The sequence below is a fragment of the Pelophylax lessonae genome (assembly GCF_965119305.1).
Source record: "Pelophylax lessonae genome assembly, chromosome: 1".
Classification (NCBI taxonomy): Eukaryota; Metazoa; Chordata; class Amphibia; order Anura; family Ranidae; genus Pelophylax; species Pelophylax lessonae.
Genome location: NC_138768.1, coordinates 615,092,876 through 615,117,509, shown reverse-complemented (window position 1 = coordinate 615,117,509; position 24,634 = coordinate 615,092,876). Strand labels below are relative to the sequence as shown.

Here is a 24,634-nt window from a genome sequence, read left to right as displayed (position 1 = left end):
AGCCCATGAAATAATGACCGGGAATACTGGTGGACAGTCAGAACTTTGATACATCCATGAGAACAAAGAAAAAAAACTTGCAATGGACAAAACATCGACATCCTCCTGGGCTGAGACGGTGAATGGTTCTGCTACTCCCACTGAGGTTCATTCTGTGTTTTCACAGCATGAACATAATATTGTTGCAGCTTATCTAATAACGGCAGGTATGATCTTGTCCTTTAAGACTTTGTAGATTTAGGTATTTTTCATATTTATCCATATGGTATATATACTATATTTCAGAAGACCTATAATCTGAATAAAGGAAACCTGTCAGGAGAGAAATGGAAACTGCCAATAGGAACCTTTCCTTAAAATGCTAGTTTACTGGCATGCATTGCTCAAATATTTTGAGTCACTAACCCAGAACATACAGATATAGACTTCTGACTGCTCTCCAGCTTTTCTGATCTGCATATTTGTTTAAGGTCACCCATATGGCATTGTAGCCATAGGGTCAGTATAGCAGCCAGGATAATAGAATTTTTAAGAAGTCAGCAATGGCAGCACTTTCATTTTATGTTGAACTGGCTGGACCTGTGTTTTTTTTTTTTCAACCTTATAAACTATAGGTTTTCTTTAAAAGGTACGGATTTTTAATATAGATTTGCTATTTCAAACTGGGGTTTGCTTATGTACAGGTCAGTAAACAGCATTTTGGGAATGCTTCATAAATTCACATTACACATTTTGTGTTAGAGGATAGGTGACTAAGCTAAGCTGAACTTCCACTAGGCAGGGACAGCCTATTCAATGTTTCAAGTTAATTTCCTTTGAGCCAGTGCCACATATCTCATTTTTGTTCACACAGGGGTAATAAGCATTATAAGCAACATTGTGGTTCTGGGAATTTTTGTCAAATACAAGGAACTTCGAACAGCGACCAATGCCATCATCATCAATCTGGCATTTACTGATATTGGTGTCAGTGGGATTGGTTATCCTATGTCTGCTGCTTCTGACCTTCATGGAAGTTGGAAATTTGGATATGTAGGATGCCAGGTATTGAACATTTTGGACATGTTTAATTATGTATCTTAGAAGACACACTTTTCTGGATTTGTTTCCTTGCACTTGCACAAATCACTATCTTGATTTTTGTCAAGTTATATATGCATATGATCGCAGCCGTTTTATCCAAGCAGATTCTAGAGTCTCTATGAATTTAATGAGGCAAATTAATCCTACCCATAAGCAAAAGAAAGTGCTTGCCACACTAAAAACATTCCATGGACATCATCATTTTTTTTATCTTTGATTCAATAGGAAATTTGCCCAACCTTTACCATTTTTTTATCAACATTTTCACATTCACTTTCTTTTTTTATCATTTAATTTCAAACAAGATTCGTCTGTCCAAAATTGCATCAAACAAGATAGACCGAAACATCTCCAAGATATAGGAAATCAAACTTTACTGTACTTTCAATGACATTTGATTTGGCAACATTCAAGATTCGCTTGTCAGCAGCCTGTAAGATATATAGAGTGAATTTTGGCAGAAACCAATATGTAAATCCTCTTGAATCTTGAAATGAATCTTATGTTGGAATATTAACTAGATTTAGTGCCCAGTAAATCTTTTATAAATTTACCCCTACATGTTTAAAAACTATGTTAGAGGGTCCCAGAGATTATTAAACTGATACCTGCCAGTAATTCATATGTAAAATATATGACCATTAAAGTATCCTAAATAAAGGGAAACTTTAATTGGTTTGGTTAGTTTAAATAGCTTTTTTATTATTACAAGTTTATTAATTGATGTTTCTTTCTCATCCCATGAAAGAAGCAGGAAGTTTTAAGTTATACCAATGTCTAAAGAAGAAATCGACACCGGCAATAAAAAACGTACCCACCACTGGATAAACATGTCCACAACCAGCATCTCAGGTTTGTAACAAAGTAGTACCAAAAGCAGATCATAAATACAGAGGGGTGGGATCTGGGTCCCTAAATAGATACCAAAAAGAATTTTACAGGAAAACACTGCTCTGTGTCTTCAGAAGAGTGGCTGTGTTTTCTTCAGCAGTGTTAATTTCGTAGAAAATATTTCGTTAAATTAACACTATTTCAGTAGACTAAAATATGATTAAAACTAAAACAATTCAGATGACTAAAATACGACTAAAAGTAAAATGACATTTTAGTTAAAAGACTATACGTAAAACTAAATCGAAATTTGAGGTCAAAATTAACACTGGTTATATATCACAATGGCTGTCTGTGTTTGTAATGCTTGTTCAAACCTTAAAGAGGAAGTAAACCCTCCTCTACAACTTGTACCTATAGGTAAGCCTATGATAAGGCTTACCTATAGGTACTGTAAATATCTCCTAAACATGTACCGTTTAGGAGATATTTACCTTACATGCAGCCAGTGACGTCACTGGTGCATGTGCTCTGAAGGAACGACCAGTCGTGCCGTTCCTTCAGAGCCCCATGCCGTGACTGTCGGCTCTCGCGCACGTGCGCGGGAGTGACGTCACCGCTGCTCTGGCCAATCAGATGGCCGGATGCCGCGATCCCGGGAAGACGGGCGACTGGACATGTCGCCCGTCATAGAGGTGAGTGAGCGGCACGGCGGGGGCTCGTTCTAAGGTAAGTATTGCATAATGAGCTAGTATGCGATGCCTACTAGCTCATTATGTCTTTCTCTTGCAAGGTACAACCTCTTTAATACCATAAATAACATGTTTTTAGATTTTTACTCCTGTAGTATATAATGAGTTTTGAAATTCTAGAGAAATTCTTAAAAAAATGAATTACAATTTAACTAAACCCATTAGATTTTAGTCAATTAACGTCTGAAACAATTCGAAATTTGACGTCAAAATGAACACTGTTCTTCAGTGCTAAAATTTACTGATGATTTTTCTACTATCAACAGCAGCTGGTAGATTCATGCCAAATATATTAAGTCACTTCAGTAATTATCGTCTGTGTTCCAAGTTCACACAGGGCTTCACTACTCAGATCAGTGTGACCTACAATAGCTTGGTGTACTGCTTAGGCTCTGTGTGGGAGTATATGTGGTTGTTTGCAGCCGCTGCTGGTAGTGCTGGCAAGGCATGGCGCTCATCCTAGCTCCTGCTGTAGCTCAAAGGAAAAGGGAGGCGGTAATCCCTGAAGCTGCTCATCTGTTCTGTGCCACAAGCAGAGTGACAACCTCAGCCTGGCTCCAACCAGGCCACCTCCCCAATGTGTTTCGGTCCACCCCCGAAGCTTAGTCATGGGGAGTGGAACGGATACTGTGGAGCGGGATGGATGTGTGTCTTTAGGGATTACCTCCTCCCTTTCCCTTTGAACTACTCAAGTCACGCTGGTGTGTCTGCGGATTCCTTATTGAGTTATTTGGCAATCGCTAAGGCAGTTCTCCTGTCTCTGTCACTACAACTAACTGTTGTGTGCACCTAGCAGTCTTGTGCTGGCAGAGGCGTAACTAGAACCTTCAGGGCCCCGGTGCAAGAAACCATGAAGGGCCCCCTGGACCCCTGGCGCCCTGGGGCCCTTTACTCTAGTTGCGGGGCCCTTTATTACGGTGAGGGAAGGGAGAATTCTGAAGGGGGGGCAGCACAGAAGGGGGGGGACCAGGGGAGCACACAGGGGCCCAGAGACAGCAGAACACAAGTGAACTGGATAGGAGGGGCGGCAGGGGCAGCATACAGAGGAGACAATCTCCTCCATTTTCCTCCTGCAGCTACAGAAGGAAAAAGGAGGACAGTGATTTCTCTACATGCTGCCCCCGCCACCCCTCCTATTCAGGTGTACAGGGGAGCCACATGGGCCCCCTTGAGCATGGGGCCCGGTTGCGATTGCAACCCCTGCAACCCCTGTAGTTACGCCCCTGTGTGCTGGGCTGAGGTTTCCTCTGTCCTTTTATTCTTTTAAAAGAGAAGTATGGGCAAAGCTTTTTGGCCATACTTCTCTTGTGCGTCACAGGATTGCACTTACTAGTGCTCTCCTGTGACCCAGAATCAGCCGACAGTGGGCTAAAGCCCTCTGTCGGCTGATGTTATAGAGCTGCTGTGGAAGAGTTCCTCAGATGCTAATTAGTAGCATGCTGCTGAAAGCCTAAGCCAGCTGCTTCTGCCCCCTCCCCAGTGCAGCTCTTCATGGAGGAGCAGAGAGCAGTGACCAATAGTCACCAATTTTTGCTCAGAGCTTACTTAGAACTAAGCAATTAGCAGTCATGTAATTGCTAGGTTCTAGGTCTTGGAGCCGAGTGGGGAAAGCTGCAGCATCAGACTGATGATGCAGCATGGAGGTGAGTATGTATGTTTATTTTTTCTACATACCCCAAACTTCACCTTTAATTTCAGCTGTGACGATGTGTTAAATGCTTTCCGATATTTCCCAGGGTGAATCTCATGTCAGACACATGAATGGACACCTTGGGTAAGGTGCTGGGCTGTGAAATAATTGGATATGAAGCATTTCTTCTGCATGATCTTTGGGGGACAGTGCCTCTTCGGATGCATTCTGTATATTATTTTTCTAGGACACTGCCGATGGCAAATGTGCTTTTTTCCCAGGAAAGATGCCTATGGTGCAGACTGCACAGTTGTTCCATTTTCTGATTGTTAGGAAATGTTCCTTTTGTTCACTCCCTTGACGTTCTCATTAGCCTGTCCAATCATAAGGCTTGGCACATTCTTAGACATACCTGCTTCTGCATGAAGATGTGCTCCCATCTATAGCCCAGGGCTACAAACTGGAATTTCCCACATTTTAGCTAATCTCAATTGAGTGTTCTCAGGTCTTCTGTCCTTAGGTATCATTGACCCAGTTCCTATGGCAACACAGCTTCTAGGAATTTTTTTTAGCATTTCCTGTCAAGGCTCACTCTACTAGATCTGTTAGTACTTCTTGTTCTTTTTGGCATCAAGCAGATTTTTCCAGATTTGCAAGGCTACCACCTGGTCTTCTGTTTTCTTCTTAGTTCTACCTGGTGGATGTTCAGGCTTTGTTTGATACCAGCTTTGGGTGCTCTTTGAGCTGCAGGCAGTCTCCAATTTTCTGTTGTTTTTTTTTCTTTCTGTTAGCTTGTGTTATGTTACTACTTTTGGACATCCTGAAGGTTTAATTATTCCCGTGTCCTTCAATGAGAAAGAAAATCTTTAATTTTTTCCGACCAAAAAATCTTTTTCTTGGAGTTTATTGAGAGAGACAGATCCAATCCCTCTGTGTTTAAGGTCTGCTCTTGTTACTACTTTGTTACAAAATCAAGGCAAACAGGTTGTGGGCTTGTTTATTCGGTGCAGGCTAACAGACTTTTTTTGTGGCCATTTTCCATTTCTCTGGCAAGCAGCAGTAAAATTCAAAGTTTAAGACTATCTGTGTCCCTGAAATGGACACCAACAAAATATTTTATGAAGAGTAAAAATACAATTTATATATATTTTAAGACTTGTGTACTCTAGCAAGAAAATACAGTATATTTCCTGGAAGATAAAAATTGAGATGAATTCCATGTGAGCTGGAAGAGCGGGAGGGTTCATCACTACTCTGACCCGTTCAGCTGCATATACTGTATGTATGCAACTTCAATATCTTCGATTGAGTTCTTTTCACAGCAACAAAAGATGCATAAATGGTTTATATAAATTATTTATGCAATAATAGGGCATTGTTTAATATTTACCTGGCAAACAAAATTGTATTTTTAAAATATATATATTATTATTCCTTAACATAATAAATCATTAAATAAATTATAGATAAATAATGCCCTACACTCCTTGTACATACAAAGACAAAAAAACAAGTACAATATTTTAGGTGCATTTTTGACATTTTATGCTTTGTGGGCCTTTGTCACTAGATGGTTTTAAAGCAAGGATGCAAGTTTGTAACCATTTTCCTTGTAACAACTGACTATTATTATTCTTTGTTTTCAGGAATTATCGTGAATGAATATTTTCCAGTCTTTAATGGATTTATCTTGCCTTTTTAGGTTTATTAAAACCAAGATGAGAACGAGATAATGTATTTATTTTGTATGCTGTATGAAACCAATCTGGCAATTCTAAAAAAGGAATGGTGAATTTTTATGCTTTGTGTTTATTTGCAGATCTATGCTGGCTTGAATATTTTTTTTGGCATGGCAAGTATTGGACTGCTGACTGTGGTTGCTATTGATCGATACCTGACTATCTGTAGACCTGACATAGGTACTGATTAAAGATTAAATTCTGAATATGAGAGTTGAGATTTAATTATCAGTTTACTCTCAGATTTGTAGTACATGCAAACACAATGAGCTTGATGTATGAGCTTCTGAAAGAACAAACTATGTTACCTACTACAGCAAGCAACACAAGCAGTATTTAACCACTTGACCTCCAGGAGATTTCCCCCCTTCATGACAAGGCCATTTTTTGCGATTCGGCACTTCATTATTTTAACTGACAATTGTGCCGTCATGCAAGGCTGTACCCAAATTAAATTGATGTAATTTTTCTCCCCACAAATAGGGCTTTCTTTTGGTGGTATTTGATCACCACTGGGTTTTTTTAGTTTTTGCACTATAAACAAAAAAAAACAACAATAGAAAAAAAAAACTATATTTTTTACTTTCTGCTATAAATCAAATTTCTTCATAAATTTAGGGCCAATATGTTTTCTGCTATGCATTTTTGGTAAAGAAAATCCCATTAGGCATATATTGATTGGTTTGCACAAAAATGATAGCGTCTACAAACTATGGGATATATACTGAAATTTTAATTAATTAATTAATTAATTCTTTTTGATACTAGTAATGGTGACAATAAGTGACTTATAGCAGGACTTGGATATTGCGCTGTCAATCGGACACTAACTGACACTTTTGACACTTTGTGGGAACACTAATACAGTGATCAGAGCTAAAAAAAATATGCACTGTCACTGAACCAACGATATTAGACTAATTAAACATCTAGGGCAATCAAAGAGTTAACTGTGTGCCTAACCAACTGTTTATGTGTTCTATGTTTGCTGTTTTACTAAGGGATGTGATGGATTTTATTCCTTGCTTTGCAGGTAAGGAAAATCCATCAGATCCCTGCTGACAGGATGGAACTCTGCCTTGTTTACAGAGCTCCATTCTGTGTCTCTCCTCGCAGATCAATCGGTGCCGGCCTACATCCATTGGCCTGGCACCTGCTGATCGGCATCTGTTGTGATAAATCACTGCAGAAGCACAGAATCACGTGTATATATACGTAGTTCTGCACAGAACGGCCGTCCTGTAACAGTCAATCCGGGAAGTGGTTAAAGTAGATCTGAACCGATCACTAAAATATCATATACTTTTGCATGGCAAAATAATTTCAAAGGTCATAATATTTTTAATCTGCTGCTTCTGATAAAATATCACCTGGTGATGCTACCATGAAGGTCCTTGTTCAGACACCTCCTGATATAGGTGTCTCTTAATTGTACTATTTTCAGTAGAGACTAAAAATAATGCTCACTGTGCAATTATTCCCCCTTTTTCCACTGTTGTCACCAACCAGAAGCTTGCCCAGAACAATGACATGCTGCTGCCCCTGGGGCACATGAATGTAACTGAAAATGGCAACAAAGAGGCTAGAGGGGAACAGCAGCACTCAGATGAAAAAATGTAAAAACAGTATTTTGTAAAAAGAAAAAAAAATGCAATTATTTGATACACAGTGCATGATCTACCTTAGATCTACCTTAATTCAGGAACTTCAGGAGTCTCCAAATAACTGAGGTATTAGGTAAGACAGGTAGACAAAATATATATATTTTTTAAATTTCACCTTTATTTAAAGCCGTACATGTTACAGGAGATTTGACGAACGCCTCGTAGATAATAGCCAAAAATATTACAGTTAGTAGCCATTTCCATCTTGACAATGTTATAATGGAACATCATAGACATACTCTTGATCCTTCAAGGTCTTAGGCCTTAAAAATAGCCCAAAATAAAAGGAAAACAAACAAGGCACTCAACTGAAGCAGTCATTTTCACAGTATCGTCAACCTGAATTGCCTGGTGTCATATGTTTAACATAGCCTTGGTAAAACAAATAATCTAAACTTTTCACATATGAATCATACAAAACACAATGAAAGAATAGTAGAGATTGGAGCCAACTATGATGGGACAACTCAGGTCTAAGTTCAGTAGTTGAAAACATATTTGTTTTTGCCCATTCCTAATTTTTTTTTTTATGTTTACAAATGTACAAAAACTGTTTTATATCATTAAAAAAAAATATTCAGAATTGTTATTTTACAAATAAACATTTAATGTGTATGTAAACCCAAAATCAATGTTAAAGCGGAGTTCCACCCGAAAATGAAAGTTCGTTCCATCTTCTTGCTCCGGGTCACCTGAAAAACAAATGGATAATCGCAATTTTTTTAAATTTTTTTACTTACCTTGTTTAGAAGATAGTATACTTACCTTACTTCCTCTTCCTCCCCTCGGTGGCCACGGCGAGTTGTCACTTCCTGGTTTGCAATGATTCCTGGGAGCTGAACGTCATCGCTCCCAGGAATCAATGCGCCTGCCCCGGCCCCGACGTCAGTTCCGGTGCAGGCGCCGTCATACCTTGCTAAACAGCTTCTGGGCTCTCCGGAATCTGTGTAGGGATGACGCTGCGGACCCGGAAGTGACGGCGGGGCCGGTGCAGTGCATCGTGGGACCGAAGAGGATGCAGAAGAGGATCGCGCTGGCTTTAAGCTGCCCACACCTGAGATGGCAGCGCTGGAGAAGAAATTTTCAAGGTAAGTATTTCTTCTTGCCGGTAAGTGCAACCCGGGACAGTTCAGAGGCTATCCATTGTGGATTGCACTAGCCCTGACTAGGTATTTTTATGTATTTTTTTTGTTTTTTTAGGTGGAACTCCGCTTTAAGCTTCATGCCTCCTTTTTTTTTTTTTCTCCATATGCATTCATTCAGTTTGCCATTAGGCTGACTTTCTTCTTTCTTTCTTTTATTTTGCCATTGCCCACAGGAGGAATGCATAGGTCTAATAGGCAGCCCAATGGGCAACTGAATGCATGTACATGCCAAGCCTGACAACCCTGCTGCTAATGAAAACAGGAATTGCTGTTACTGGCAGAATCTCCAATCAAGAAACTTTGCAACAGATTCACAAAAAATAATTTGCTTTCAAAATTGATATTCAGTAAACATGGTTCTATAAACACCAAACAAGTTTATTTTCAGTTTACATACACCTAAAGTGATATTAAACATACAATTTACTTATTTTTTTAAAATAACAAACATGTTATACCTACCTGCTCTGTGCAATGGTTTTGCACAAAGCTGCCCTGATCCTCCTCTTCTCAGGTCCTCCACTGGCACTCTGGGCTTCTCCCCCCTTCTGAGTACCCTCATGGTGCTCCAGACCCGCCTTTGTATGTCTATGGAACACACAGAGGGTGTCTCAGTCCCGCCCCCCCCCACTCCCTCCTTCCTGGCTGTGATTGATAGCAGAGGGAGCCAATGAAGAGGCAGAGACCTGGGAGAGCAGCGGCTCTCATGCATATGGCGATCAGGCTCAGGTAATTATTTGGGTGGTGGGGGGGTTTGGGGTAAGCTGTATGCAGAAGGTTTTTTACCTTCATGCATAGAATGCATAAAGGTAAAAAAAAAACCTTCTGCCTTTTAGAACCCCTTTACATTCTGGAAACAACCATGGAATTCAATTTACAAAGCACATTTGGTTTTTAATGAGACAGATCAGTACTGCCTGCATGCTAATGAAAGCCCAGCATGTTTTGCCTGTTTGCAGTGTTTTGTTTTGGACTAAGACACATGGTACTAAAGCTGGCCATACACCAGCTGAAAAATCGTTCAAACTCATTTAAAAAAAAAGAAAAATCCGCCGTGAGAGCAGACGATCGTGCCATCATTTAATGACCGAATTTCGAGCGATAAATCGTTCAATGGACATAAATGAATTTGTTTTTCGTTCAGTTTGTCACATATGCCTAGTGCAAACAGTTCAGGCAAGAAATACATTAACCTTTCAATTTATCGTTCGTTCGGCAGAATTTTCCAAACTTCCTTTTCGATTTTTCGGCTCTGAAAAGTTAAAACCGCTTTTCTATTTGTGCCCATTAACTGGACGAAAAACGAACGAACTGACAAAATGACAGATTTTCGAACAATTTTTCGGCTAGTGTATGGCCAGCATTACTCTCATGCAGAGTTTAGTGACAGTATGTAATCTGAGTGTGTTATAAAGCACAGAGAATGGTGATTATTAATGTGTATATTATAGTACACCTCACCAGGCTATCAAATACATTAACTATAAATATACTTTTTCTGCAGGAAGAAGAATAACAAGCTATCAATATGCAGCCATGATTATTGCTGCATGGTTAAATGCAGTTTTCTGGTCTGTCATGCCTGTTGTTGGATGGGCAAGCTATGCTCCAGACCCTACTGGAGCCACATGCACAATTAACTGGAGGAAGAATGATATGTAAGAATGATTACATTACAATTATTACAAGGCTACTATACAAAATAATTACAATACACTGATTGTCATTGACACAATACATTACCGTACTATGACTACATCTCAAAAACCTTAGGAATGGTCAAGGGACTTTTATCACAGTTTTGGTAACATGTATGTTTCTATTGTAATTGCTCAAGATGCTGGGCAGCACAGTGGCTGAGTGGTTAGTAGGGATGATCGAACTTTTGAAAAGTTCGGTTTGACCAGAACACCCGAACTTCCTGAAAGTTCGGCCCGGATTTCAGAACCCCTTTGAAATCAATGGGACCCGAACTTCGGTAATCAAAAAACACCATTTTGAAGCCCTAAAACCCAACAAATGCCCCTAAAAAGTGCCTAAGGTTTTTGGTCATGCCCCAGGGACTATTAATCACACAAAAAAAAGTTCTTAAAAATTGTCATTTTTGATAAAGAGCCAATTATTGAAAAAATTATTGAAAAAAAAAAAGAAGAGATTTCTTTGGATTTAGTGTCTGGGGGGGGGGGGGGGGGGTTCTAAAAAGTGTACATGTGAAGTTTCAGCTCTGTAGCATGTCCAGAACCAGAAAAAAAAGTTTGTTTGTATTAGAATTGCAGTAGAGCAGGATAGATGGCATCTGAACTTCTGTGTAGGGGTATATATACACACACACATGTATGTATATATACACATACATATATATAGGTGTGAAAGTAGCAGAACCCTATGCCTGCGCTAATGAAATAATTAACAGGCATATTACTTCGCTCCTATCACACCTATATGTGTGTATGTGTATAAATACATATAAGTCTGTGTGTATATATATATACCCCTATACAGAAGTTCAGATGTTATGCCTGCCTCGAAAGACGCCCAAAAAATGCCCAAAAAAAATGCCTGCAACAACACACCTGGGCACCCGAACCGTTCGATCATCTCTAGTGGTTAGCATTTCTGCCTAGCCCCACTAGGGTCATCGGTTCCAATCCTCAACCACGGCAGTTCCTGCCTGGAGTTTGCATGTTCTCCCTGTGCATGCATGGGTTTCCTCCCACACTCCAAAAAAATGCTGCTAGGTCATTTGGCTCCCGTCTAGGGCCCCTTTCACACTTGTGTGACTTGTCCTGCGATTTGGGACTGAAAAGTTTTAGGTCGCACAAGTGTGAAAGGGGCCTAAATTGGCCCTACTATGTATATAAATGAATGTGAGTTAGGGACCTTAGATTGTAAGTTTCTTGAGGGCAGGGAATGATGTGAATGTAAAATAAATATGTGTAAAGCGCTGAATAAATTGACGGTGCTATATAAGTACCTGTAATAAAGAAATAAATTACTTTTGCTGGTATTGTTCAGGATTTTCTGAGATTAAAAGGGTCAGTCCATCCAAATATAAGATTTTAGTTGTAGGTAGAGACTGGGGGGCTATATCGGCCTCTGCTAAAACAGTGAAATCTCCCTTTTATAACTGCAGGTTTGGGGAGCATGGGCCCCTATGTTCTAGAATCTCCTATTGCATTCTGCATAATATAAAATTACAGTTAAAGTGAAACTCCTCACAATGGCATAGGCAGGCATGCGGATCCAGGAACTCAAACACTGATATCTCACCTATAGAGTACTTAAAGTATAACTAAAGGCAAAACTTTTTTTTGTTTGTTTTAGATAGAGTGGAGAGGGATTAGAACACCTGTCAGATTTTATTGCTGTCTGTGTCCCCATTAAGGAGATTCACCCTCTCTATATATCTATCCTGTTTACCATTATCTTTGAAAGTGGAAGTAATAGAAATTACACAAATTTTAGGTTGTCCCTAGAAAAGTAATAGAGGGGAAACTTTCCACTGCAGACACTAGTTCTGTTGACCTGGGGGTCCCCAAGAAATTCTCTTGATTTACATGGATTTCCTTCCTCTTACTTCCTGTTTGGCTCTGGGACCGGAAGTGAAGGGAAATCTCTGCAAATGGGACACAGATGGTGGAAAAAAAAATTACAGCAGGTATAACCATTCCTTGCAAAAAAGAAGAAAGATAGCTGTGCTTCAATACACAAATAGATAGTTTAGGCTGCCAGTACAAAGGTGATATCAGACCAAAGAACAATATGTAATGGGGTACAGCGCCACAATAGCAAATACTGGAAAAAGAACACAGATTATGCAAAGTCCATGAAATCCTGTGAAACCAGTTGCTGAGGTGCAGAAATGAATGCAGGAAAGTCCAACACCATAGACAAGAACACAATCCTGACGGTAACCACGTGCTCAAATAAGGTGATGCTCTTACCAGAACTTTAGACCCCCCTGTTACGGAAGGTCAACCGAGCCAAAAACATGGAAAAAAACACCGGGAGAGGGTCCGCTCCAAAATCCCGCACCAGATCCACCACTTAACTTCATCCAGAGTATTGTATCCTCAAATGTTTAAGTGCCTTGGATAATGGATGGTGTTATCCCTCCAAAAAACAAATGAGGCTCCAATGGTGAAGTATGCCCATTTATTGAGTAATAAAAATCAAGGAATAAAACTCACATGACATCAAATGATAAAAGCATGTAGTTCCAGTTGCAATCACCGTGGCTGGAGTTGTGTCTGCATGAGGGCTGGCATGCCTGACGCGTTTCGTCTTCATCAGACGTTGTCAAAGGCAAAGCCCTCCACATGCAGCACGCTTTTTGTAGTGTCCCCTCGTTGGAAATGCGGTAACGCACTTCCGCTTCTGGTGTGTGATGACGCACTTCCGGTCGCGGCATGCGTGCCGGCGCAGTTCCGGTTTCGGCAAGAAGCGTGGTAAAGCACTTCCGCCCTAACTTGTAGTAAACCAGGACGCTTAGATGAGGCACAACCCAAGCCCTAATCCAAATGACTTTCACATCACTTCCGGAGTGACAAGCCAAAGGAATATGTCCCAGGCTAAGCGGTGCGCCACCCAAAAAAGGAAATAATAGGTCATCAAGCGTATTGTCACTACTTTCACTAAGCAATAAAACGTTGAGCTTATCATCCCAATATAAAAAATGAATTTAGCCAAGCTAGTAGATAAAATATATATATAATCCACAAGCCCACGCAGAAGGTACAAAACACATAAAAATACCCCCTGGGTGGCGTGTGGAACAAATCAAAACAATATGTAAACTTAAAAATGCCACATATTACATAATAAATGATACACCACCTCAAATGAATGACACAGTGCATCACTAGTTGATAGTATGTAAACCGGAGAATCATAATGATCGTGATCAAAATGATAGGTATAACCTAAACCTCCAAATTTAATACGTGGATATTAGAATAATTAATATAAAAACGTTAAACAAGAATAATCATAGGTAATGGAGACTAGAGATCTCTCTGGAATGGGACGCCAACCTGCCCATCAACTATTGTTAATGAAACAGTTAACGCCCCAGTCCACATTGAGGCCATGAGGAGTATAGCACTTGAGGTCAAATATCCAACGGGTTTCACGTTGGGAGATCTCTCTCCTCACATTACTACCCCTCCAGTGGGCATTAAATCTATCAATAACAATGATTTAATTGCCAGATGATTTCTTGTGATGACATTCCAAGTAATGTCTGGATACGCTGTGCTTTGGAAAGCCACGGCGAATATTGCCAAGATGCTTATTAACCCTAATCCTCATCTCTCTGGTGGTCCTGCCCACATATTGATACCCACATGGGCATTCCAACAGATTGACCACATTGTGTGTAGAACAAGTAATGAACTTATCAATGGGATAGGTCTTATGTGTTGTCTTGGAAAAAATAGAGGTAACCTTTCTTTCTTTGATGGCGTTGGTCCTACAGACCACACATCTGTTACAAGTGAAGAAACCTTTGATTTCTGGGAAAAGGTGTTTCTCATGGGTTGATCTGCAATATTGGGTGCTACTCTCAGTCTAAGAGGGGGAGCCCCCCTATAGACCACTGTAGGATGCTCCCCAACCACTGGGGCCAAGACTCTGTCATTCCTCAGCACCTTCCAGTGTCGAGAAAAAATTCTTTTGATATCTCGAAATTGCTGAGTGTATGAGGTCACAAAAGAAGTTGTAAAACCCCCGTTGGCATCCTTGTCTTTTGGTATCTCCTGCAGCATATCAGATCTATCAATGTTGGCCACTTCGTTGACCACCCGGTCCATTCCTTGCTCTATGCAAAATGAAAAAAAAGTTTCGCCAATAGTTTACTTTAAGGGATTTAAACATTTGGCAGGTGAATAAAATAGCAGTGAACTGACTATTTGACCTATTTACATTTCAGCTATCATTTTTCTTTGGAGGTTTGAAAAGGAAAGTGATGAAGTATTTAGTTGTCTGCTGTTCTCAATGTCATATTTTGTTATTGTACTGTGCCTTTTCCTTTACTTTTTCTGAATTTAAAGATTATAGCTTAGATCAGGGATCTCCAAACTACGAACCTCCAGCTGTTTGAACTACACGTCCCATTGTATCCGGAGGCATTGTAAAACTCTGACATTCACAGACATGACGAGGCATGATGGGAATTGTAGTTCCTGAACAACTGGAGGACCAAAGTTTGGAGACCCCTGGCTTAGATAAATACAATACTGACCCTAATCTGTCTTTTTATATGTATTAGAAGATTATCATGTATAGCTAATATTGTGCAGAATGAATGTTTTCACAAATTTGTGGACTGCTTCTCTTACAGGTCCTTTGTTTCATACACAATGACTGTGGTTGCAGTAAACTTTGTGGTACCTCTGATGGTAATGTTTTACTGCTATTATAACGTGTCCATGACCATGAAAGGATACGGCAGCAGCAACAGCCTGGGGGGTGGAAACGTAGACTGGTCTGATCAAGCCGATGTCACAAAGGTATGCCTATAGCACTGAGTAATACAGGATACAGCTCCTAGAAAAAGTATTCATCCCCTTCAATTTTTCTTTTTTTTGGGGTCATAGAGCATCATATCAGACATCTCATTTTGTTTTTCATGTCCAACAACAATAGTCTTTTTTTCATGTCAAAGTGAAAATAGAGCTTTGCAAAGTAATTAATTAAAGTAGAATACTTACAATGACAAAGTAGAACATAACTGATTGCACAAGCATACCACCCCTTTAATATGACACATATGACCTAAATCTTTAGCATCAAGGTCACATAGTTAGTGAAATAGGAGATCACCTGTATATAGCAAAAGTGATGGTGGTATAAATCCACATGTATCTGGAAGGTCCAGCTTCAGTGAGCATTGTGGCATATCCTACACCATGAAGACAAAAAACAAACCATGAAAAGCTGAATGCAAAACACAAGTCAGGGGATAGGTACAATTTTCATTTCAATAGTTTTTTATTAAATTTTCAAGAAAAAGAACAAATACATTATACAGGTACACCGGTTGAAATCCACAACAATCACAATGAACAATGTATACCCGATTCAGCCATCAGACAGCGCCAACCTATTACTTGGGATAGGGCCCCCCAGCCAAACAATTCCGTGCAGCGCCAACGGGGATCCCACCCCAGACCACCCCTATCGGGAACAACACTGTGGTCCAGTGCGGGCCCCCCCCAGCCCCCCCGGAGGCCAGGCGCCAACCCACCAAAGAATGCTTCTGGGATTACCACTGGGAGCGTCCTAAAATAATAAAGAATCTTCGGTAGCACCAGCATCTTGCAGATATGCGTCCCAACCATGATAGTTCATAGGAGGCGATATGTGCTAGGTCGTCCCGAACGATGGACTGCAATTTGGTAAAATTGTTATAATATGTTTGAGATGTCGGTGCCACCAAAGATATACCCAAGTACGGAACCGATTTAGTGATCCATTGAAAAGGGTGCTTGCTCTTAAGGCTTTGCAACTCTCTAGCAGGCAAAGAAATCGGCAAGCACATGGACTTCGTTACGTTAAGCTTATAGTAGGAAATGGCTCCAAAAGCTTCCAGTTGGCGCTGCAAATGGTGGAGGGATCGTGTTGGGGAAGTCAGGGTAAGGATCACATCATCCGCAAATAGCCCGATTTTGTGATCTCTTCCCCCTACTCCAATACCCGAGATATTGGGATCACTCCTAATGGCCTCCGCCAGGGGCTCCATAACTAAGGAAAAAATAAGTGGTGACAGGGGGCACCCCTGGCGCGTTCCATTGGTAATCACAAAGCTGTCAGACATGGCGCCGGATGTAAACACCCTGGCCGAGGGTTTAGTATATAGGGCAGAGATAGCAGAAAACATAGGCCCTTGAAACCCAAATTTAGTCAATATCGCTTTTAGGTACCCCCAGTGAACCCTATCAAACGCTTTTTCTGCGTCCAACGTCAGGAACACCGAGGGCACCTTTCTGTTTTCAGCAATTTGCAAGAGATCCAACATTCTCCTAGTGCCGTCCGGCGCCTGTCTACCTTTCACGAATCCCACCTGGTCCGCCTTTATCAGGCAGGGAGTTACCTCGGCCAGGCGCACAGCTAGGATTTTTGCATATAGCTTAAGATCCGAATTTAGAAGGGAAATGGGACGGAAATTTTGGGGCACATCAGGCGTTTTGCCCGGTTTCGGAAGTGCAACAATCACTGCCTGTAACATTACCTCTGGGAAGGAGGCACGATGGGCAGCCGCATTAAATACTTTACAAAGATATGGGGACCAGGTTTGTTGGAATGCGATAGGTACAATTTTCAAGTGACTATATTATATATAATTTGGAGTACAGTCATTATGTTCAAGTCGTTCTATTCAGTGAAGTACAGATAAATCAGTCATTAGGAGATATAAAGCAGATGTCACTCCCAAGGGTGGATATCCTACTACTAGAGCCCAGAATTATTTTATAAGTCATGTGTCCACAGATAGCAGCCATCTTGGCCATGACGTATCCAATTTAGGGTGTGCCCCTATCCTCAATTGATCAATTACATTTGGAAGGATTGGGAAACAGAGATTTCGGGCACAAAAGTTTTGTTAAAAAGATTTCTTTTATTCAATACAAAACTAAATATTTTAAAATCATAGAAAAATACAGGCAAATGATTGTGTATTAAGGACACAGTGAGACCACATGACAATGGTCTATGTTATACAATGTCTCAGTGCATAGAACTTATAAAAGTCGGTTTATATACAGTTCAAAGTACAGGATCATTAGTAGTCATATAATCCTTGGAAACGTATTGCTTGTTATCAGAAGAACCGCCGACGGACACCCAAATAGTATGGTGCCGGTCAGCAGGGTCGACTGAAAATATAAGTTAACATTCACCATGTAATATATGACCTTTGCTCGACATGTTTCGCTTTCTTAGACAAAAAAGCTTCATCTGGAGCATATCATTTCTTTGTCTGTATGAGAAATAACAATATTTAGATGGATTACATATATATGTTACCTCATTTTCAGTATGTTATAATTACAATTACATATCATTTATCTTTCCTTTTAATTACATATAATCGTCTTACACATCTCAAATAAGTCCTTTTATTTTTGCAATATCAACACAATATAACATTGGGTCTTGAGTTGCATTCAGATACTAGGGGAGTTTAGGGGAAAAAGAACGGAGGTTGCCAATAGTGAGTATATGTGGGGATCCATGCTGTAGTTATAGTATAAGCATGTATATCCTATGGCGTGGTCATCCTCCCCCCGTATATACATATATTCAATTATTCTGATACCTCCTCACATCAAATAGGTCTTGTGACACATATATCCCTCTTCCTGTCTTATTTATAACAAACAGTTTTTTGTGCTATAATCCCTATTTCATCAATATTATAATCTTGAGGATTTACAATAAGTCAAAATATGCAACTCTCTCTTGGGGTTTGAAGTATGGAAACGTTTCTAGTAGGGGGCAGTTCAGCCCCTGTTCTTTCATTAGGGCTGTTACTATTGAAGCCCTTACTAGTGGTTAATGTCAAAAAATAAACATGGTTATAGAATAATTCTTGATAAACAAATATGTTACCAATATATATTTCCTGGTTTTACCAGGAACATTTTTGTACCTTAGCGAAATATGCTTTTATATCTGTATTTTTTAAACATATAATTTCTGTCTTTGTTGTGTTGTTTTTTCATTTCAGGCAATTAGAACTCTCATGTAATTGCGGACCGATCCTGTGGGGGCAATGTGGGTAAGCATGGAGGTCGGCCTCATCAGTGAGATATGTGCGGCCAGATAGGCCGCAGGTCAGTCCCGCCCCTTCCGGGCGGAACTTCCTGTGGCACCTGAGCGGACTGCGGAGGCACTTCCTGCCTCTGTATAGTCTGCATACACCAGTGACTAAGCCGAGAGCCTCGCCGGGGTGTCCCCGCGCTGGCTCTCGAGCGATGTCCGGTGGGAGTGGCCGGGGCGGTGACGTCCGTCTGACGAACCACCCGGGATCCATGCTACTTAAGGGCGCCATTTACAAGCCCTGGTATGGTGGAGGTTCCCCATCCGGTGAGGACTGTGCGGAAGCTGGGAACAGCGTGGCAAGGGGTAAGCTTCATATGGCCAGTATTAATACTGTAACATTATACTTTTATGATATCCGGGAATTCACCTTAATCTTACTGTGCTTAATAGCCGACATACAAGCAGAGGAGACACGCTCCCTACATCTAAGCTCTGGTCCTTCCTAAGTTTGGTGAGCATTGCTAAGGTGTCCGTGTATGTTTGGAACTTTTATACTGCACAGTGATCTATCATTTTGGGAGGCACTCTATTTACTACTATGCTTATTACCTATGTCTAGTCTAAGTACGCTTCGCATGTACTCATCTTGGACCTCATGTAGCAATTGCTTATCTACATATAACCCTGGTCACCCCCCCCACCATTATGGAGAAGGGTGGGCCGGACACGAAATTGATCACACACACATATCCACATATGTGTGTGAAAGCAAATTAATATACATGATATACATTTTACTATAGGGGTAGCCCATATACGAATGGGTAAACTCTGCATGTTGGTGTATAATCGTTTATAAACGCATGGCACCTGTCTTCTCTTACGGTCCAGAATGACTATGTGTCCTTTCTGTTGTCCCCCCCTCCCCCCTCCCCCCCCCCCCCCATTTAGGGCAGATGTTCTATGGGCTCTATGGGTACTCATACACTCTTATAACAAGCATGAGACACACTGACTTTACCACTTTAGAACATTCGAGCTTATGGTGTGGCACTCCTATGGGCTTTCCCTTAAAGTGATATCATAGAACTAAAACGCTTACTACTCTGAGAAACATTGTTTTTCTGCTCTCACCCACCCAGATATGAGACATGGAGTGACTACCCTCACTACTATGTCACTATATATTGCCTCTCTGAGCTTCCCAAAACGCACAGTCCTCCTCGTTAAAGAATTCTCTATGGAGATTAAGATATGTGCCTGATGACTATATGTACAGGTATGTATCCTTTTTTCTGTCCATTTACCAGGTATATAAATAGGATATACATGCTTATACTATAACTACAGCATGGATCCCCACATATACTCACTATTGGCAACCTCCGTTCTTTTTCCCCTAAACTCCCCTAGTATCTGAATGCAACTCAAGACCCAATGTTATATTGTGTTGATATTGCAAAAATAAAAGGACTTATTTGAGATGTGTAAGACGATTATATGTAATTAAAAGGAAAGATAAATGATATGTAATTGTAATTATAACATACTGAAAATGAGGTAACATATATATGTAATCCATCTAAATATTGTTATTTCTCATACAGACAAAGAAATGATATGCTCCAGATGAAGCTTTTTTGTCTAAGAAAGCGAAACATGTCGAGCAAAGGTCATATATTACATGGTGAATGTTAACTTATATTTTCAGTCGACCCTGCTGACCGGCACCATACTATTTGGGTGTCCGTCGGCGGTTCTTCTGATAACAAGCAATACGTTTCCAAGGATTATATGACTACTAATGATCCTGTACTTTGAACTGTATATAAACCGACTTTTATAAGTTCTATGCACTGAGACATTGTATAACATAGACCATTGTCATGTGGTCTCACTGTGTCCTTAATACACAATCATTTGCCTGTATTTTTCTATGATTTTAAAATATTTAGTTTTGTATTGAATAAAAGAAATCTTTTTAACAAAACTTTTGTGCCCGAAATCTCTGTTTCCCAATCCTTCCAAATGTACTAGAGCCCAGAGTTTGAATTCACAAAAGCCTTAATGCATGTGGTATTTTTTATTCCTGTGCATTATTTTCCCATTTATTTATATTTAAATTCATATTTATGCTTTTTTTTTTTTGTTTAAACGCACAAGCAAAATGACAATGTCTCTAGCAAGGACATCCTAAACCCCCTATATACTCCCTCGCAGCTGACACTGTAATTGGCTGCGTTAGTGACCCAGTGAAGATGTGATGTCACTACCTCCGTCATGTAACATTTAACAGTGCTTGGACCTAGAATTTGGCTACTACATCCTGTTACACTCACATGGGAGCAGGTCTTTCACTGAAACTCTCATCCCATATGGAGTAAGGGGTATGACCTTCTGCCCTTACTAAAAAAAAACCCCACAAAGTGTTAAAACCAAAAAGCAACCCTAAATGTAAAAGTTACCTTGTTTTATTTATTACAGGTATTTATATAGCGCCAACACTTTATGTAGAGCTTTACATATTGTATATTCATATCAGCTTACAATTTAACGTGGATACACACTAGGGTCAATTGAGAGAGAAGCCAATTAACCTGTCAGCATGTCTTTATAGTGGCTGACAGGAGTAGTGACAGCTGTATTAATTCTCCTTTCAGCTTCATTCAGGAAGTGACAAGCTGAATCTGGAGAGGAGGAGGGAGCTGGGAGGAGGTGCAGGCAATGCTCTCTCTCTCTCCCTTCAAGCTCCTTCTCCTGCCACTGCAGCGCTTCTACATTGGGACTGTCAGATCGGGACTGTGCAGGGTTTGCTTACTCTTGCCCATCCCCTCCCAGCAAAGAATGTGGGTAGTAGGCAGGTAAGCAAACTCTGTAAAATCTCATTCTTACAGTCAGTGGTGTCCCTTAGCAGCGATCTCATACCCCTGCCGCAGCAGCATCTCCCCTCATCTGCTGCCTGGCGATCATCAGCCACGCTTTATCTGAGGTCTGTGTGTATGAGGGGGAACTGAACTGGGGACAATGGGGGGGGGGGAGCAGAGTAAGACACATTCATGCTGGGGATAAGACTGTGCTAGGAGGGGAAGGGAATCAATGCTTTTGGGGGTGAAGAATTAGAGCTTGGGGGAAATTGGGGGGGGGGGGTGTAGGGGGCTTTGTGCTAGTAAGGATGATTGGGGAGGGGGCTTTGTCCTGGAGGAGAAAAGGATTTGTGGTCCTGGGAAAATGTGTGTGTATGTGTGTGTTAATTTGTTTTGGGAAACTTTTGGCCTGCATAAGGAATATTTGTGACTCACTATGTTTGTATTGCAGTTGGCCTATAAACAGAAAAGTTTCCCCATTTGTCTGTCTTGCAGATGTCAGTTGTAATGATTGTCATGTTTCTGGTGGCTTGGTCTCCCTATTCTATTGTGTGCTTATGGTCATCTTTTGGGGATCCTAAACAAATTACACCGGCAATGGCTATCATAGCTCCACTGTTTGCTAAATCCTCCACTTTCTACAATCCATGCATATATGTCATTGCAAATAAAAAGTAAGTATAATAATTCCATATCTCTATTTATTTTATAGGCTTTACTCAAAACATTTTATTTCATAAATTCTTAAAAAAAAAAACATTTTTTTAAATATTTGTATTAATACTAGCCATAGCTTTTATAGAGTGTGCCCAGAAACAGGCTGGCCTGTTTGTCCTTTATTGCAAGAAGTCATTGGTTAAGCTGATAAAAGCTACTAGACTAGATCTGCAACATAACAGTATATTTTGTTTGTTCTTATTGTGTATATATAGTGTATTCCTACATAAGTGATCTTTTTACATTTTACTACAGGTTCAGGCGTGCAATACTTTCAATGGTGAGATGCAAGACAAGTCAAGAAGTAAATCTTGATAACCAGTTTGCAATGAGTGTTTCCCAAAATCCTTTAACAGCATAACACATAATCAATATTAAATGTTCTGTTTATATGGAGATTGTAATAATATTCCATACAGGATGTTTCCAGCTCTTTTTCCATATAAAATATCTACACAACGATGTGTAAGCAACAAGAGGTAAAAAGTGAATCATGTCATCAAGGATATTCAAGGCACTAGCAGTTTCACCATTACAATCTCAACACTCTTCTTTTGTACTCATGTGAAATAAATCTCTCTCAAAGTTCTTAATAAAGATGGAAATCATTCTAGCTTGATCTTTGTTGCTTTCAGAAATGGCCAGTAATTTCATTGGTATTACTAGTATTTTACAGGAACTCACAATATCTTAGCCATTCTTAAAGTGTATGGAAAGGCATCCATTTTTTAATTTGTCTTAGATTTGTATTGCGTTGGAATTGTTAGACACTCTGTCAACTTTTTTAATGTTCTCTGTCTTTGCTGGTGAGATTTCCTCCTCTATTTGTCCTGGTGACCATTGTCACTGAGGCAGAGAATAAGGAGAAATCCTAAATTTTAGAGTTGTCATGAGAAAAAGAGGTGAGTACAAATGTTCTGATGGCAACTGCCTAAGTGGGAAATTCCCCTAATTTTAGGAAGATTGCCTCTCATTTTCTGTTGTGTCTCTAGATCAGAAAGTGAAGGGTGATCTCCCCAGTGAAACACAGGTAGCAAAAACACCCTGATGGCTTTGAACACCCCCCCCCCACACTGTTGTCAAAACTTAAATAAAAGATTTGGCTACACACAAACTTTCAAATGCCAGGGGGAAATTAACAAACATACCAGTTCTATATTTGTTAATCAATTTATTTTTTATTTTTTATATGTAACCAGTATAAATAGATAGAACAGGGGTAGGGAGGGGCATCAGTAGGAGCCAATCAGTTGTGCTGCGTATACATGTGGTTACGGGGAACACGCTGACAGGAGGAAAGAACTGAAAGATTCCCTCTCATCCAATTACATGCTGAGGGCAGGGAGGTGATCTATTTTCTTTGCTTACAGGGGTTCTTCGTTCTGTTTGAGAGAACAAATTAAATGTCAACAGTTACAAATACTGTAGCTGCTGACTTTTGATAAAAGGACACTCACCTGTCAAGGGATACAGCGCCGTCCCCACCCGAACCAGTTCTTTTCCCAGTCTTCGAGTCCCCAACGCCAGCATGTTTACTTTGGGCAGCTGGCTGTGATTTCTTGCAGCCTCACAGCTGGCTGCCCACTGAGCATGCGTGAGCTGTGCTGCACTTTGTAAATGGTTCTGCAGCCTTCTGGGACCTGTGACATGTCCCAGAAGGTTTCGGGCAGGGAGGGGGTAGGAGAACTTCCAGTGGATCCACTGCATCAAATCGACTGGAAGTGGTAGTGGGTACCTTTTAAAATTGGGTACATGCTCCACCCCTCATATAAAGTGCTAAAAATAGAAGAGGAGGGTGGAGAAGGGCATAAAATGCACCTTCCCCTTTAGGGTGAAGTTATGCTTTAACTGCAGCAAAAAAGGCAGGTTATCAGCCTGGCTGTGCTGTGTGGTAGAGCTGTATAAATCAGGACAGGGTGTACACAAATACAAATATTTTACCTGGTAAGACAGCTCACAAATGTGTACCACATGTGTGTATTTATCTATTTGCCTGTATGTTAGCTTTAGGTTAATGCTGATTGGTCCCTTTGGTTCCTGAACAAACTGGTAACATAGCCGAAGGGCAACACAGTAAATACTATGGTGGAATATTAAGGCTCCTTGCATATTTTTACCCAATATTTAATAGCTTTAAATAGCAAACACATATGATGACACTGTAAATAGCAAAGAGAAAAAGAATGACTGGGAGGATGAGCAGAGAGGGAAAGGATAGCTAAGTAGAGGGGAGAACTAATAGAGAGGGAATGGATGGCTTTGAAATGAGGAAGACAAGCTAGGAGGAGAAAGGTGGTTGAAAAGGAGGGAGGACAAGCAAGGATGACAAGTTGGGAGGGTAAATAAGTAGGGAGGACCTGGAAAACTCATATGAAGGGAGGGCAAGCAGAGAGGGAAGGAGGCATGACAAGCACGAAGGAAAAGGATGGCAAGCAGCAAGGATG

At 40.4% G+C, this 24,634-nt stretch overlaps 1 protein-coding gene across 1 annotated transcript; it reads left to right on the top strand.

The window, feature by feature from the left end:
• RRH (retinal pigment epithelium-derived rhodopsin homolog) lies at positions 1-22,797 on the top strand. The gene is made up of 7 exons (XM_082270067.1): positions 1-206; positions 854-1,044; positions 6,116-6,215; positions 10,349-10,502; positions 15,185-15,353; positions 21,969-22,147; positions 22,446-22,797. Exons 1-7 carry the CDS (start codon positions 83-85, stop codon positions 22,549-22,551), a joined length of 1,023 nt encoding a protein of 340 aa, XP_082126193.1. The 5' UTR covers positions 1-82; the 3' UTR covers positions 22,552-22,797.
• The last annotated feature ends 1,837 nt before the right edge of the window (positions 22,798-24,634 follow it).

Bases quoted from the DNA above. Each gene is read 5' to 3' on its own strand.
- RRH (XM_082270067.1), top strand. From the start codon at position 83: ATGGACAAAACATCGACATCCTCCTGGGCTGAGACGGTGAATGGTTCT. The intron at 207-853 runs GTATGATCTTGT...TTGTTCACACAG, and splicing joins AGCTTATCTAATAACGGCAG to GGGTAATAAGCATTATAAGC. The intron at 6,216-10,348 runs GTACTGATTAAA...CTTTTTCTGCAG, and splicing joins TATCTGTAGACCTGACATAG to GAAGAAGAATAACAAGCTAT.